At 40.1% G+C, this 15805-nt stretch overlaps 1 protein-coding gene across 1 annotated transcript in view; it reads left to right on the top strand.

Moving 5' to 3' along the window:
* Positions 1-13740, top strand: part of INTS4 (integrator complex subunit 4) — a 123806-nt gene extending 110066 nt beyond the window's left edge. The window contains exons 20-23 of the mRNA XM_044668183.1: positions 3957-4116; positions 5180-5323; positions 8953-9073; positions 13132-13740. Coding sequence (XP_044524118.1) covers positions 3957-4116; positions 5180-5323; positions 8953-9073; positions 13132-13310 — 604 coding nt within the window. The 3' untranslated portion in view covers positions 13311-13740. The remainder of the gene's footprint in view (positions 1-3956; positions 4117-5179; positions 5324-8952; positions 9074-13131) is intronic.
* Positions 13741-15805: the final 2065 nt, after the last annotated feature.

Below are 15805 nucleotides of genomic sequence, written 5' to 3'. Positions count from 1 at the left end.
GTGTGATCCTGGCTAAGTCACTTAATCCATCTTGCTTAGTCCTTACCACTCTTCTGCCTTGGAATCAGTACTTTTTTTTGGCTCTATTCTGTCTTTTTATTGCCCAGTTGTTCGTTACATTTCCAATCACTTTACATAACCAGCCATTTATTCATTGTCACCTATTGTAAACCATGTCAGCAAGTTAATACAGAAAGCTTTGCACTTTTGCACAAAAAACTTGACACTTTAGTATGAATATTACAAAGGTTTTAGCTTCAAAAATAACTATAAATGATAAAAATTAATGTTTAAGGACTTGGCATCATTAAGTTAATTTTTTCCAAGTAAAAATACAAAATAATTTAGTATGACATTGACCAGATATGAAAGTCCCTCCAAGAGATAACTATTAATAATTGAGAAAGCACTCTTTATGGAAAATATGAAATAAAATGAAAAATATGTAAATGTTTAACTTTTTTCTCAGCAAAAAATCTTTCTAAAAATAACAATAAAAATTTTTGTCTCTGTACAAAGGCTACATTATTATTGAAACAATACCAGCATGAAGAAAAGGTACCTATTTGACAATAGAAAAATTATTTCAGTGAATCACAATATCTAATGACAAATTCAAAGAAAATAAATCTGCAATAAAGATTTATGCCTTTTTTCTTTTTTTTTTCTGTTTTTATACAAACAGAATTGCACATAACAATAAAAAGTTGAGCTTAGGTTATAGCCTTCAAAAAAACAAGTTCAAGTCTCACACCAAGGAATGACCAAGGCAGGCAGACTGTAAGACCCAGTGTTGAAAGGATTGAAAAAGAAAAGCATACTGAACACTTCTCGGCTAACTAATACTTAATTTTTGCTAATAAGTTAAACATGGTGGCTGAGGGCAACAGAGGCTTTTGGAAGGCATAAACACATGGTGCATAGGGTAACCAAGGAGGATTATGAAAGAGGATGAGTGCTTGTATCTGAATTTATAGCAATTTTCAGCATGTCACTGAGCATAGTCAGAGGCTTACCTGACTTAACAAATGTTGAGAGATGTCCTAAGAAAAAATTATGAAAACCGTACTCTCTTCTATGGAGTCAAATATAAGCAATATTGGCACATGGCCACAAAGCAGCAAAGGCTCACTGGAGGAGACATTAACCTTGTAGACAGCTATCGTGATGTGAAATGCACCTAAGTCAGCTAATGGAGGGAAACTAGGACAGGCCTGCTCATGTTATCACTGACCTATTTTTATTAGCTGTGATCAGACCTTCCCCTGAGGTATTCAGTATATAGCATGAGAAAGTAAGACAATGGCCCTTAGGGTGAAGTCAAGGAAGAACACCTGAACCTGACCAGAAGGGCACAGAAGAAAACTCAAGCTAGAGACAACACAGTTTACAGAAGCACTTGGGTGGTCGTCAGCATATCTCCGGGGTCTGTAGGGAATTCAAGCAAGGACAGTAGGTCATCGAGAGATGATTCTATGAGAAAAAGACTGACACCAACTCCTGACTCACACTTGATCTCTCATTTGTATGAAATTATCCAGAATGATGTGTGCATATTCATCTTCTGCCCAAGTTCTGCACCGATTTCCACAAATATTAAGACAAACCAAAAGGGCAGTTAAGCGGCTCACTAGATAGAGCCAGGCCTAGAGATGGGAGGTGCTGGGTTCAAATGTGACCTAAGACACTTCCTAGCTATGATTCTGAGCAAGTCACTTAGAATTGTAAGGGCTAGGCAGTGGGGATTAAGTGACTGCCATGGAACTAATACTTAGGTACTTAGTACCAATTCTAAGACAAAAGGTAAGGGCTTTAAAAAAATAGCACACAAGATGCCCATCTAGCTATGTGTCATGTCTAGACAATAGGTTTTTTTTTTCATTTCATCGTTATTCTAATGCGGTTTGATACTCATTTGTTGTCAAATTCTCTGAGGAAATTAGTGATTTTCAATATAATTAGCAGAATATTATCCATGGGTGAGGCATTTAGAGAAATTTGGTCTTAGTAGGAAATCTTTTTGTTTGGACTCTGCACAGAATATAGTAAATATCAAAAGACAGAAGGGACTTCAGACATTATCCAAGACCCCTCATTTAGAGATCAGGGAAATGTGCCCTCAGAGGCAAGATAATACACAGGTAGTAAGTGGTACAGGGTGTTGGTGAATGCTTATGTTGCATCTGAATTTATGGCAATTCTTAGCATGTCACTGCACATAGTCATCTCTATAACTGCATCTGTCAGTGGCTTACCCAACTAACAAGGGTTTGAGAGACATCTTAAGATGAAATTATGAAAACTATGCTCTGTTCTATGGATTCAAATACAAGCAATATTGCAATGTCTCAAAAGTCAGCTGCGGGCCTTTAAGAGATGTGCTCTGCTATATATAGTAAATCCCTTGCAAAAGCCTAGCTGTTTCTTTCCAAGCTTTCACATTAGATGTATGCACACATCTTTCTGGATAATTTCATACAAATGAGAGATCAAGTGTGAGTCAGGAGTTGGTGTCAGTCTTTTTCTCATAGAATCATCTCTCTGTTGATCTACTGTCTTTGCTTGAATTCCCTACAGCCCCTGGTAGGCCTCATGCTATTGCTGAGCAGGGCACCTAGACAAGCCTGTTCTCTTGTCCTTTATCATTTGGGGTATAATCCTGGTAGTTCTTTCTGTACATTCTTTATTGGTACCACTATTTCTATTCCTGTCTTTCTTGTTGTCATTACCCAGCCTACTAATAGCTTACATTTTTGGAACACTCAGAGAGGCATCATTGAAATAACACTTTTAAGAGCCAGCCTTGGAATCAGAAAGGCCTGAAATCAAATCTCACTTTTATACCTGTCAACTTTGTGACCATGTTAATTTCTTAGTGTTCCAGGCAACTCTTCAAGACTAGATATTGATCTTCATTGGTAGAGGAAATTTCTTTATTGGAGGTTCCCCATGCCAGTCAAATCACAGGTCTAGTCCTAATGTAATACTTAATTTCCCCAGTGCCTTACAGTAATAGTGAGGTTGGCAATGCTAATATTATTACACTCATTTTACAAATGAGACAGCTGAGGTTCCAAGAAATTATGACACATCCAAGTAACTTTGGGCAGGCTGGTCAGTGGCAGAGCTGGGATTTTAAAACCTGATCTTCTGATTCCATATCTTATACACTCTATTACTAGAACATAGTGAACTTCTTCCTGCCTGACACAGTTCCCAGACCTAGTTCTCCTTCTCACTGAATATTTGCAACTTCTTATAAAATTATGCCATGCCATCCTACTTCATCAGACATATAGGTATTTCAATCTGAAAATTCCTGAAGCTTATTAATTTGCATTGGTTAAGGAATCAGTGACTACTTTTTATGCATAAATCTGCAAGTTTGAAATTCTGTGTTTTTATGGCAAATTAATTGATTTTTAGTGATTTTTTAAAAATTTTTTTAGTGATTCCTAGAATACACTCTGAGTTTAGGTGATCTAAAATATGAAACAAGATAATATAGTAGGAATAATGCAAAGAATTAGTCGGAAGACTTGTAATTTTTTCCAAGCTGGTCACATTTGCTACATTTCTGAAGCTTGGTTTCATTATCATTATGAAGTTGTTAGGTCCTCTTTTAGCCCTAAATTGTTATGTTGATGATAGAAATAGCTGCTATTACCCTAGCATTAAAAAGAGGTGGACACGTTGGATAGAACACCAGGCCTACAGTCCAGAGTTCCTGGATTCAAATTTGGCCTCAGATGTTTTAGCTATGTGACCCTGGGCAAGTCACTTAACCCTGTTTGTCTAACCCATGTCCTTCTGTCTTAGAGTCGTTACGAGGACAGAAAATAAAAGTTTAAACAATAACAACAAAACCCCAAAGGTTGAGGTGAATCTGTCAGTCTGTGAACATCATGAGCAAAAGTTACATTGTCAGTCACTTCCATGTGTATCTTCCCAATCAGATGTTTCATCACCGAGTTGCCTCACTTGCAGGACAGCTTTGTGGACAAACTTCTAGACCTCATGCCACGACTGGTGACATCAAAGCCTTCAGAAGTAGTAAAAATTCTTCAGGCCACTCTTCGACAGAGTACCTTCCTTCATCTTCCTCTGCCTGAGCAGGTCGGTTTCCTGGTGCATGGTTAGCAGCTTGGGGGGCATGCCCTGAATGTCTGTTCTTGGGGTGAAGAAGCCAAAGACAGACAGAAATAGTCCCTGCCCTTAAGAAGCTCTCAGCCTATCAAAAGGAAAGAAGACATTACATGAAGAACTATAGTATAAACTTTGATATGGATGCCTTTAAAAGAGAGCTGGAAGATTTTGGAGATGACACTTTGCCTTGTCCTGGGAGAATTAGGAAAGGCTTCATGAAGGAGATAGAATTTGAGCTGGGCTTGAGGGGCAGGTACAAATTGGACAAGTGGAATGGGAGTGGGGGGGAGGTGAGGGGAACAATCAAACCAAAGGAGGAGAGAAAATTGTGATCTCTGTGGGGATGCCTACCCAGAGCAGTGTGCATGGTGTAGTATAATAGGAAAGGGAGGCTGGTGCCAGCTCACTGAGTCCTTGGCTCACAAATTTGGATTGGGGCCTGCAGGTCATAAGAAGGTGTGAAAGATTTTGGAACAGGAGACACGTGATCAGAGCTGGGCTTTAGGAAGATCAGGCACTAGGAGCAGCAGGACTTGGGAGAGGAGAGACTAGAATTAGGGAGGCTAAATATACACAGGAAGTGTGTGATAGGTATAATGAAATAAACCAGAAAAATCCAGATGTTTCAGTACCGCCCTCATTGTTTATAACCTGAACAACATGGAAAAGTGACAAGAGTACCTAGAAGAATTAGATTCAGATCCCAACTTTGACGCTTAGTCGCTATGACCTAGAAGACATTTCCTTGCCTAGGAGCCTCAATCTGCTTATTTGTAAAAGGGTAGGAAGGTATGACGCACACTACCTGGTTTGTGAATTATTGTTACTTTGAGTTAGGCTTGGACTTTGAACAGTTGTAAAGGCTGAGAAAGGGGCATTTCGTTTAATGAGGCATATTGACCCTCAGCTACAACATTTTCCCCGTTTTTTACTTGTACAGACTAAATAAATAGCCAGACAGAAGGAAAGGGAACATCTTTTACTTTCCACTTTTACTCTCCCCTCTGCCACTGTCTGATTCTCTGCCCCACAGATCCACAGAGCATCAGCTACGATCATCGAGCCAGCTGGCGAGTCGGACAACCCCCTGAGGTTTACCTCGGGGCTGGTGGTGGCACTGGACGTTGACGCCACTCTAGAGCACGTACAGGATCCTCAGAGCATTGTCAAAGTGCAGGTCTGTCTTTCCATGAGAAGAATTAACAAGACTCAGATCAGTCAGAATGCTGCTTTCAGAATCAAATGATTTAATGTCATGAGTCAGTTCATAGAAAGGAGAACAGATTGGGTTGGGAATCCATTTTTTAAAAACTCTTACCCTCATCAGTAGTGATTCCAAGGCAGAAGAATAGTAAAGGCTAGGCAATTAGAGTTAAGTTACTTGTTCAGGGTCACATTGCTAGCAAGTGTTTGGGGTCAGATTTGAACCCAGGATCTTCCATCTCTAGACCTGATTCACAATCCACTGAGCCACCCAGTTCCCTTGTCAAGAAAACCCCCATATGGGGTCACAAAGAGTCAGATACCACTGAAACAACTGAACATCACCACAAAACTGTATGTCAAGCACTATAGATGCAAAGACAAAAATAAAACAGTCCCTTTCCTCAGAAACCTGACATTCTCCTGGGAAAAACAGGACATATGCAGAGAAGTAAATATCTTTGGTGTAACTACACAGTAATTTCAAGGAGAGGGAAAGCACTCTGATGATCATGTTAAACTCTCCATGCGAATTTTTTTCTTTTTTTTTAAAAACCCTTGACCTACTGTCTTAGAATCAATACTGTATACTGGTTCCAAGGCAGAAGAGTGGGAAGGGCTAGGCAATTGGGATTAAGTGACTTGCCCAGGGTCACACAGCTAGGAAGTGTCTGAGGTCAGATTTCAACCTAGGACCTGTCTCTAGGCCTGACTCTCAATCCACTGAGCCACCCAGCTGCCCCTCCTCCTCATGAATTTTCCAGTTAACTACACAGGAATCTCTTCTGGGACTGAACTATGCTATGTGGGTCATGTGGTAAGAAACTGCACAGGTAGACAAGGCACTGCCTTGGCTGATTTTCATACAGAATTTTTGGAAGTGATTGTTAACATATTTGATAAAAGTTATAGGAAAGATGTCAGGGAAACACAAGTCTTACATGGCAGGTAAACATGATATAGCATAACACTTCCTATTTCAAGTGTTTTTAGAGGATCTCTAAGGTCTACCCAGGTCATAACTGTTATATGAAAGGGCCAGAAAGTTATTGTTTTGAAGCCCTCTGAAAATTCACAAATGAACAATAAGGAAAAATCCCTCACTGCAGGCACTTCCAGGTCACATAAGTAAAAAATGTTCCTCTGTTGAAAGAATGCTGATATGAAAGAAAAATGCACCTTTGCTTCCTTTTCTGCTAAAGAAATAGTTGTTTGAAACAAATGCTGGGGCAGCATGGCATGCTTGGATGAACACTCAGAGACATAATAGTTCTGACCATGGGCAAGCCACCCTCCCAGAGCATCAGTTTATTTATCTGTGAAATAGGTTTCATTGCACTACCTACCAAATGAAGAACTTGTGAAGAAAGCACTTTTCAAGTAATGGAAGTTGTTGTTCTTGAATGATGGCTATGTCTGTGGAGATTTTGTACCACAGCAGTGGCCTTGATTTCTTTTTAGGCTCTCTATGTAGAACATAAAATGATAGAAAGGAAAGAATGGTTTTCCTTGCTATTATATTGGGAAGCTGAGGCTTGTCTGGATTGATATTAAGCCAGAATAACAGTTGAAATATCCTTCCTGAACTGAGCCTACCCAGGGTTGTGGGAAATCAGAAAGCCTTATTCATAGTTTATACATGACCTGAAACTAGTCATTCATCGTGTCTGAACCTCTTTGTAAATGTTCTCATTTGTAAAATGAAGCTAATGATGCTTCCATTCTGTTTTTCACAAGTTTATTGGAAGGAAGTTGCTATGTAAGCTGTGAAATTCTATAGAAATCTAAGTTGTTATTCTCAGAGCTCCAGTGCCTAGAGTTAGGGAAAAAAGACAGCCCATAGCCAGTCATTTCGGCATGTGTTTGCATGTTTCCTTGAGGCTTTCTCTGCAGTTTTTAGATCTCTGCCAGCAGAACTTAAGCTTAAGCTCTGGGAAGTCCTTCAAAGACAAAAATGCTCTCAGTGCCAGCCCAGTGATAGCCTAGAATGGCCCCAACAGCTCATGACATTGGCCTCTAAAACACATTAAGTGTAGTAGTCTGAACAGGTCTCCTATGGATGAAATCACAGGGAGTAGTGTTCCGGGGTTACCAAAAAGTAAAAAGCATATTGTCTGGTTTTGGTTTGTTTGCTTGGAGAAGTCAGCAGAGGCCAACTGAAATATGTTTATGTTCTAACTGTTTGAGTTCCGACTTGGCCATTTATTTATTTTTGCTGTGTGACCTTGGACAAGTCATTTAACCTCTTTTAACCTCAGTTTTTTCAGTCCCAAAAATGAGTTTGAAACTAAAATTCTATAATTTTGAGTCATTTAAACTCTTGTGAGCCTTAGTTTCTTCATTTGTAAAATGGAAGTGATAATCCCTGCTCTGATTCCTAGTGGGATCAGATGAGATAATGGCTACATATGTGCTTTAGCAATGATAAGACTCAATGCAAGTGTGAATTGTTATAATTTTTCCTGAGGAAGGACCTCTATATAATGGTTTCCTTTTTACCTTGCCATAGTTTTAAAGCATAAGAATTTTTTTGTGCCAGGACTCTGATTTCAGTGGTGTGGGAAACTCCCTCTACTGATGCAGATTGGTAATTTATCTGCAAATCCAAGTCTTAAGAGTCCCCAGGGCCCCATAAGATGAAGGGACTTGATCAGGAGTCACACAACTAACTACGTGTCTGAATTAGAATTTGAAACCAGGGTTTCCTGATTCTGAGGCCACTGGGCCATGCTGCTTCTCATCATCATAACAATCACAACATTTCACATTTCTATAGCATTTTAAGATTGAAAGAGAACCTTCTTCACATCACTGAGGAAGGCAGTGCAAGTATACTTGGCCCATTTGACAAATGGGAAAGCTGAGGTGTAGAGAAGTCAGTTGGTTTGCCCAAGGAAATATATTGAATTAGTTGCAAAGCTGGAAATTGAATAAAGATGATTTTATTCCCCATCTAGTTTCTTCCCCTTCTCTCTCTGTCTCATATCCTGTGTGTAGTCAGCTCCATTTCCTTTATAGCACACTGCGCCTCTAATGAATTGAAAGATAAATTGTGTTTGTCTGATTCTCTCTGGTTACTGCAGTGATAGATGCTATAGTAGCATCATAGACTAAATTGACAAAAATACAGGCAGCTTCCCTTATTCAGAATCTGTGTACCTTTTATCCACTTTGTTTAAATGTCATCATCAGATGGGTAAAACTAATTGTCTTACCATGACTTCCACTCATATCCTCTTTCAATGTCTCATCTTGACATGGAGATGACCTTGGCCTCTCAAAGGTCTCAGTGTCTTAGTGGAGGACAGTCTTTTGACTGGTCTTATCAAGCTGGAAGAATTTGAGTCAAGTCCTGGCCATGACTGTGTGTCTATCATCTCAGAGACCAGCCTGGTGAATAGTGGAAATCTCATTACCAAAGAGTTGGATGCCAGTCAATCCATTTTTTTGGTTACCAAAACTCAGAAAACTTTCCCCTAAGGCAGTACCCACATGGATAGTGTCATTAACTCTTGAAGATGAAATTAGAATGTCTGGGACAGGTCCATTCCACAACAAAAGAAGTATTTGCTTCCTTACATTATGATTTGTTTCACTTCTTAGGTATTATATCCTGATGGTCAGGCCCAAATAATCCATCCCAAACCTTCAGATTTCCGAAATCCTGGACCTGGAAGACACAGACTGATAACTCAGGTTTACCTTTCTCATGGGGCCTGGACAGGTAAGGAGCAATAATTGTGGTTTCCTGTGCACTCCTGGGTCCCTCACCCCTCAATTGAGGGGATAGAATGCAAGGGGGAACCGGTTGCTTCTAGAATAAGAAAATCTGGTGGGGCTAACTGTTCCTCTCTCCTACCCCTCCCAGGCAGGTGCCTTTATGCACAGTAGAAAAGTTGAGAGTTGAATCTCATTCTCAGAGCTGGAAGTGACACCAGAGAGACCCCCCTCAGTGTCCAGCCTTTCCCAGAAGCAGGGATGCCTTCTATCACATTCCTAACAGATGGTCATCCAGACAATGCTTTAATACCAGTGACTTCCCAATGTAGCCCATTTCAATTTTTGATAGCTCTGATTATTTCAAAGCCCTTCTTTTTCTTAAGTCAAAATCATAGGGTCATTGGATTTAGAGGTTAGAAGGAACCTTAGATAAGGATGAAAGCAAGTCCCTTCATTAGAAATAAATCAAAGTGGGGGCAGCTGGGTAGCTCAGTGGATTGAGAGTCAGGCCTAAAGACAGGAGGTCCTAGGTTCAAATCCGGCCTCAGATACTTCCCAGCTGTGTGACCCTGGGCAAGTCACTTGACCCCCATTGCCCACCCTTATCACTCTTCCACCTATGAGCCAATACACAGAAGTTAAGGGTTTTAAAAAAAGAAAGAAAGAAATCAAAGTCCGGAGAAAAGAAGGGCTTTGCCCAGGGTCATACCCTGTAAGTGACAGGGGACAAACTCAAATGTGGATCCTCTAGCTACAAAACCAGTATTCTGTGCGCTGCCCCTGGCTATATAGGTGAGTCTCCCTGCTCAGCTCCCCTTGTTCCTCCCCTGTTCTGTGAGACCAGACAGAATAAATGTGGGTCCTCCTCCCTGAAACAATCTGGTAGAGAGAAATTAGAAGATATGTTCCTGCTCTTTTTGTCCAGGCTTGATGTTTTCTGCTAGAGATTGAACTTTTATGTTCTCAAATAGATATTTGTACTGTTCTTTTCTGAGTCTGTCGCCATAAAGATGGTTTTGTTTATCATAATAAAAGAAAAGTATAACAATAGAAAGGGTATCATGTAATAAATATTAATACTGTATTATTGATCAGTAAAGGCAGAATGGGTAAGGAGCTGGCCTTGGTGCCAAAAAAGCCTGGACTCAAGTACTCTTTCTCTGCTACATACTGGCTGTGTGACCCTGGGCAAGTCACTTAACCTCCCAGTGCTCTAGTCTCTTTATGACTATCAGTTATAAAGGTTTTAGTCTGCATTGGTAGAAGGAGTTTACTCATGTGGGAGTTCCCCATACCAGTGCAATCACAGGTCCAGTCTCTCTTCCTTAGCAGCACAGAGATGCACTGTACCACCAACCCAGGGTACTTTTTTCCTTTTCTTATCTGAACCTTGAAACGACCTTGCTCATAAGAAATTGAAACTTAATATTTTGTAAAAGATCAGTCCTCATTGTTGTCCCTTACTCTCTTTGTGTCTTCATACCTGCCTGGGAGGCCCCTTTTCCCCCCATACCCATTCCCTTTTGGAATCATCTGCCTGGTAACTATGGTGACAAGACAAGCTAGAAGAACCAGTTGAGGATTAAAGGCAGCAAACCAGCCTAACATTGGCTTCACAGGAATAGTATCCCTCTAGGTTGGGAAATGAGCCGTGATGGATGGGATTTAGGGCAGGGATGGTGAGTGAGTGTTCCCTCAGAAAAGAGGTTAAAGGAAATTCTGTTGGGGAAGGTAGTCTTGGTGAATGGGGGAGAGGGGGCTGGGCTGCAATTCTCAGGAAGATCAGGGCCCATTTTTCCCCTTATTCTGCCGAGTTGATGACTCAGCTGTCGTGTTTGGCAGACACAAGCCAAACAAACTCAGCTGTCGTGTTTGGCAGACAAATGCAAGTGATCTGTGCATTTCTCAAGGAGGGGATGCAGAGAGCTTTAATGAGCCTCCCAGTAGGCTTTGCAGGGCTTAGGTGTTTTGCGTGTATGCGTGTGCACAGGCATAGGCTCACTTATTTAGTATGTGTAGACATACTAAAGATTGATAAAACATGTGGGAGGGTAAGACAGTAAGGTAGCCAAAGCCTTGGGGTCATCAGTATGCTGAGGATGTGTGGCCCACAAATTCCATTTTCCTTAGTGCCAGATTGAGCCTCTTCACTTTTCCCAAAGCCTCCCTAAGGTGTAGGAAGCCTGGCTGAAAAACAGCCAGCTCCTGCTCAGTGCTGCAGAGATAGAAGCTCTTCTGGTGACTGGGGAGAAGCATGAGGAGGAGCAGAATGACTGCTGCCTTAATGGAAACGATTGTATTAGGGTTTAATCTGATCTCGAGTTCAGGGCTTTGAAGCAGGTGCCCACTTCCTAATAGGTTGTATTTGCTACAGCCACTGCCTTTCAAGTAGCCTATGATTATTGAAGGTATTTTTAGCAGAAATGAGACATTTAGAGCCTATAAAGCAGCATGTAGTATACTAGTAAGTCAGGCCTGACTCCTAGTCCCAGTTTTTCCATTAACCTTGACCAAGCCCACTCTCTCTCTCCAGTGTCTTGGTTTTAACCTTTAAATTGAGAGGCCTGACCTTGAAGCCATCAAAAGACTGCTCAGCACTACTATTCTCCAGATTTAATAAAGAAATCTTAGAATCTAAGGGTCATACTATAGGAATGATGGAAAATACTCAGAAAGCAGAGATGCATGAAAAATCAACAGTGTGTCTTATACTTCTAGCTTAAGGCTAAAAGGGTTTTTTTTTTGGTTGTTTTTTTGTTTTTAAGTTTTTTGTTTTTTCAGTTCTTTCTTTGTTCCCTTAGCAATTAACATGGCTTCCAGTCACACAAGCTTTGGAACACGCAAACCTAAAGTTAAGATGGGACTCTTTGCCATCTGTAAGATTAGCCTCTTTATATTTGGGCTGTTAAGCCATGACTTATTTGGTTGCAGCAAAGGATCCAGGACGTATACCAGTGTCACAGAAAACCTCGCTGCTTCTACTTAAAGCAGAGCCTCTTAAGCTTGAGTCTGTGAATTTATTTTTAAAAATATTTTGATGACTGTATTTCAGTATAATTGTTTTCTTTTGTAATCCTTTAAATTTTGTGTGCATCTAAAAACATTATTCTGAAAAAGGGCCCCATAGCTTCTCCAAACTGCCAGATTGGGGCATGGCATAAAGAAGCACCCCAGATTCCAAGGGAGCATAGCACAAAGTAAAGAGCCTCTGCACTTCAGAGTGTACGGGCCTAGACTTAAATCCCAGCTTTGACTGGAATTTCAATCACTTAAGCTCTTTGAAGCCTCAAAGGTCTTCATGTGTAAAAATTGGGATAGTGATATTTACACTGTTTTCCTCATTGAGTTGTATTAAATAAAGCATTATGTAAAGTGCTTATAAGTATTCAGTTGCTTACTGTCTCCCCTTAGATTGTGAGTCCCTAAAGCCAGGAACTGTCTTTTTTGCCTCTAAATGCTTACTTAGCACTGTGCCTGGCAAGTTTTAGGCATTTAATAAATGTTTATTGATTCACTGGTACAGAAATGAGGTAGCTAGCTGGATGGTACAGTGGACGAAATCCTGGACTTGGAGTTAGGAAGATTCTTCTTCCTGAGTTCAAATCTGGCATCAGACACTTACTAGCTTTCTGACCCTGGGCAAAGTACTTAACCCTGTTTGCCTCAGTTTCCTCAGTTGTAAATGAGCTAGAAAAAAAAAATGGCAAACACCCTAGTGGGGTCCCTTGGGGATGGGGTGGGGAGGGGAAGATTCCTCTGCATTCACTTAACTAGTCCATTTTTGTCACTCCTCCTGAAACACTTTGATTGCATAAGCTAAAACCTCAGTCTGGGTCTCGATAGATGATGACATATCCTGAATTTTAGGACATATCCCAGCCTGGACACCATGCTGCCACACATGTGCTTGAGCTAACCTCTTCTAGGAAGCCACTCCAAGAGTGGCCAGTCCAAGGGTGGGGCTATCAAATGGAATAAGAGAGTACATTTTATATTAAATTCACACATGCCTAATTATGTATTTTACTATGTGAAGGGCCTTATACTGTTTCTTCCTTTCAGAACCATGCCAGATTGAAGTGAGGCTGCTATTGGCCTATGATTCTTCCACACGAATCTCCAGACCTGCTTGTTTGGACAACACAGAAGCTTTACCACTGGTAGAAAACAGTATTGAAGGAACCATCCCTTTCAGCAAACCTGTCAAGGTTTATATCATGCCTAAGCCAGCAAGGCGCTGAAATCTGTCCTTCTCTGAGATTTTCCTGTGTAAAGCAATGTCCAGGGACTACAAGGGGATTAGCTCTAGTAGCCCTGTCATTACTTCTCAAGAGCAGAATGGTGACCTTTTCTTAATTCTGTCACTAAGCCCAGCCCATGTTATTATACCTTCGCTAATTCCAACTTCTGTTGCTTTATGCCCAGAATAGTGTGATTCTGGGGCCATCTAGCAACAATGAATGGACAGGGAATGCTATGGAACTCATAGGTTCATCATCAGCCTAAAGTTCCCATGCAGTTAGGCTGGATTGGCATAGATTTCCTCAAAGACTGGTGCACTAAAATTTTTGTTTTGCCCAGTTCAAAGCCACAGGGTAAATAATTTTACATTGAAACAACCAAAAAAATTCCAAGTCTACTTTTTCTAAAAAATAAATAAATGTTGAGAAAGCCTTGAATCTGTTTTTGTCATAAACGCAAAATTAGGGATTTGCATTCACATTAGAAAATGTTTGCTTTCCTTAGATGTTCAGCATAAAACTCAGATATTTTTATCCACTATCTGATCTCCTTATCCCACAAGTTATTTCTATCATCTTCCTTCTTAAAACTTCTAGTCTTCTGATTCAGTCCAAATTAGTTCCAGTAATTGGATTTTTGCTACATAGAGCTTTCTGGGTAAGTATCTGCATCAAATATCTGGAGGAATTCTAACTTTATCTGCAGCAAGTTATTAAAGAACAGATCATCTGGGCAAAGCCAAAATTGCAAAGTAAGGGCAGGGATTCACCTGAGATTTCCTAAATTCACCTTCAAACAACATGAAAATAACACCTCAAAATGAATTCTTATGGAACAGAACCAACAAAAGGAGTTGGTGAAACATTTTTCAAGCCCAAGACAATTTGGAAGGTTGGCAGGAAAGGTCTGTCTCACTGAAGTGAGACTGGAACACAGTCCAGCTCGGGCTGCACCTGGCAAGCCAGCAGCAGTCGTTCAGGGCAACTAAATCAGCAGCAGCAGCGGTTTCTAGAGTTCTCAGCCCATAGATCACAAGGGGGTTGGAAGAAACCCTTTGCTGGCCCTGGGAACAGGACTCTTGCACTGCCCATAAGCAGACCTGGGTTGCAGTCCCAGGGCAAGAAGAAGAACTAGGAGTGGGGACCTATTTGCACTTGTAGAGTTCTTGTGGTCACTCACATATCAGAACATAGGCCAGGAGAGCTGTGACCACACTGCTCCTTAGATCATACCACCTTAGAAGAACTTGCAGACCCTCAGAGCTAGATCTAAAAACAGCGGCATGAGAAACCTGAAGCTTGGAACAGTTCCCCTTACACTTTAGGAACAGAGCCCAGCTTTAAAATAAAGTTAAAAGTCAAGATATAAGCTAGAAAATGAGCAAACAACAATAAAAGAACCTGACCATAGAAAGTTACTCTGGTGATGGGGAGGATCAAAACACTAACTTAGAAGACAAATGAAAGCAGCTACATTACAAAGCCTCAAAGAAAAATGTGAGTTAGTCTCAAGCCCTAGAAGAACTCAAAAAGGATTTTAAAAATCAAATGAGAGGTACATGGAAAATTGCAAAAAGAAATTAGAGTGATAAAAAAAATCATAAGATTCAATAGGAAAAAAAAGTTAACAACTTGGTAAAGGAAGCACAAAAATGTTGAAGAAAATAACACCTTTTAAAAAAGAGTGCACCAAATGGCAAAAGAGGCATAAAAATCCACTTAAAGAGAAAATCCTAAAAAGTAGAACCAAATGAAAAAAGATGTATGAAAATTCACCAAAGAGAAAAACACTTTAAAAAGCAGAATTGGCCAAATGGAAAAGGAGATACAAAAGCTCAATTAAAAAAATGATTCCTTTAAAATTAGACTTGGCCAAAGGAAACTAACAATTCTATGAGATATCAAGAAATAATAAAACCAAATCAAAAGAATGAAAATAATAAAAGAAAATGGGCAGTATCTCATTGGAAAAACTGACTTCAAATCTTGCCTGAGACAATTCCTAGCTGTGTGACCCCAAGCAAGTCACTTAACTCCAATTGCCTAACCCTTTACTCTGCTCTTCTGCCTTAGAATCAAAACTTAGTATCATCTCTTGAGACAAAAGGTATGGATTTTTTCACAAAAGAAAACAACTGACATGGAAAATAGATTAAAGAGAGATAATGTAAGAACTACTAGAAGAACATGATAAAAAAAAGAGCCTAGATATATTTCAAGAAATTATCATCTGCATTATCATTAACTGCATATTAAGGGTATTCTTGAATCAGTTATCAAGGAGTCTGTCCTGATATCCTAGAACCAGAGGGTAAATTAGGAATTGAAAAAAATCTACTGATCATCCATTGAAAGAGATAGTATAGTCAATTTCCAGAGCTCTCAGGACAGGGAGAAAATGTTACAAGCAACTAGAAAGTAACAATTCAAATATCGTGCCACAATCAGCACCACAAAATTTAGCAGCTTCTACATTAAAGAATTAGAGGATTTAG

The sequence above is a fragment of the Gracilinanus agilis genome, chromosome 3 (assembly GCF_016433145.1).
Source record: "Gracilinanus agilis isolate LMUSP501 chromosome 3, AgileGrace, whole genome shotgun sequence".
Lineage (NCBI taxonomy): Eukaryota > Metazoa > Chordata > Mammalia > Didelphimorphia > Didelphidae > Gracilinanus > Gracilinanus agilis.
This window is presented reverse-complemented; position numbering and strand designations above follow the sequence as displayed.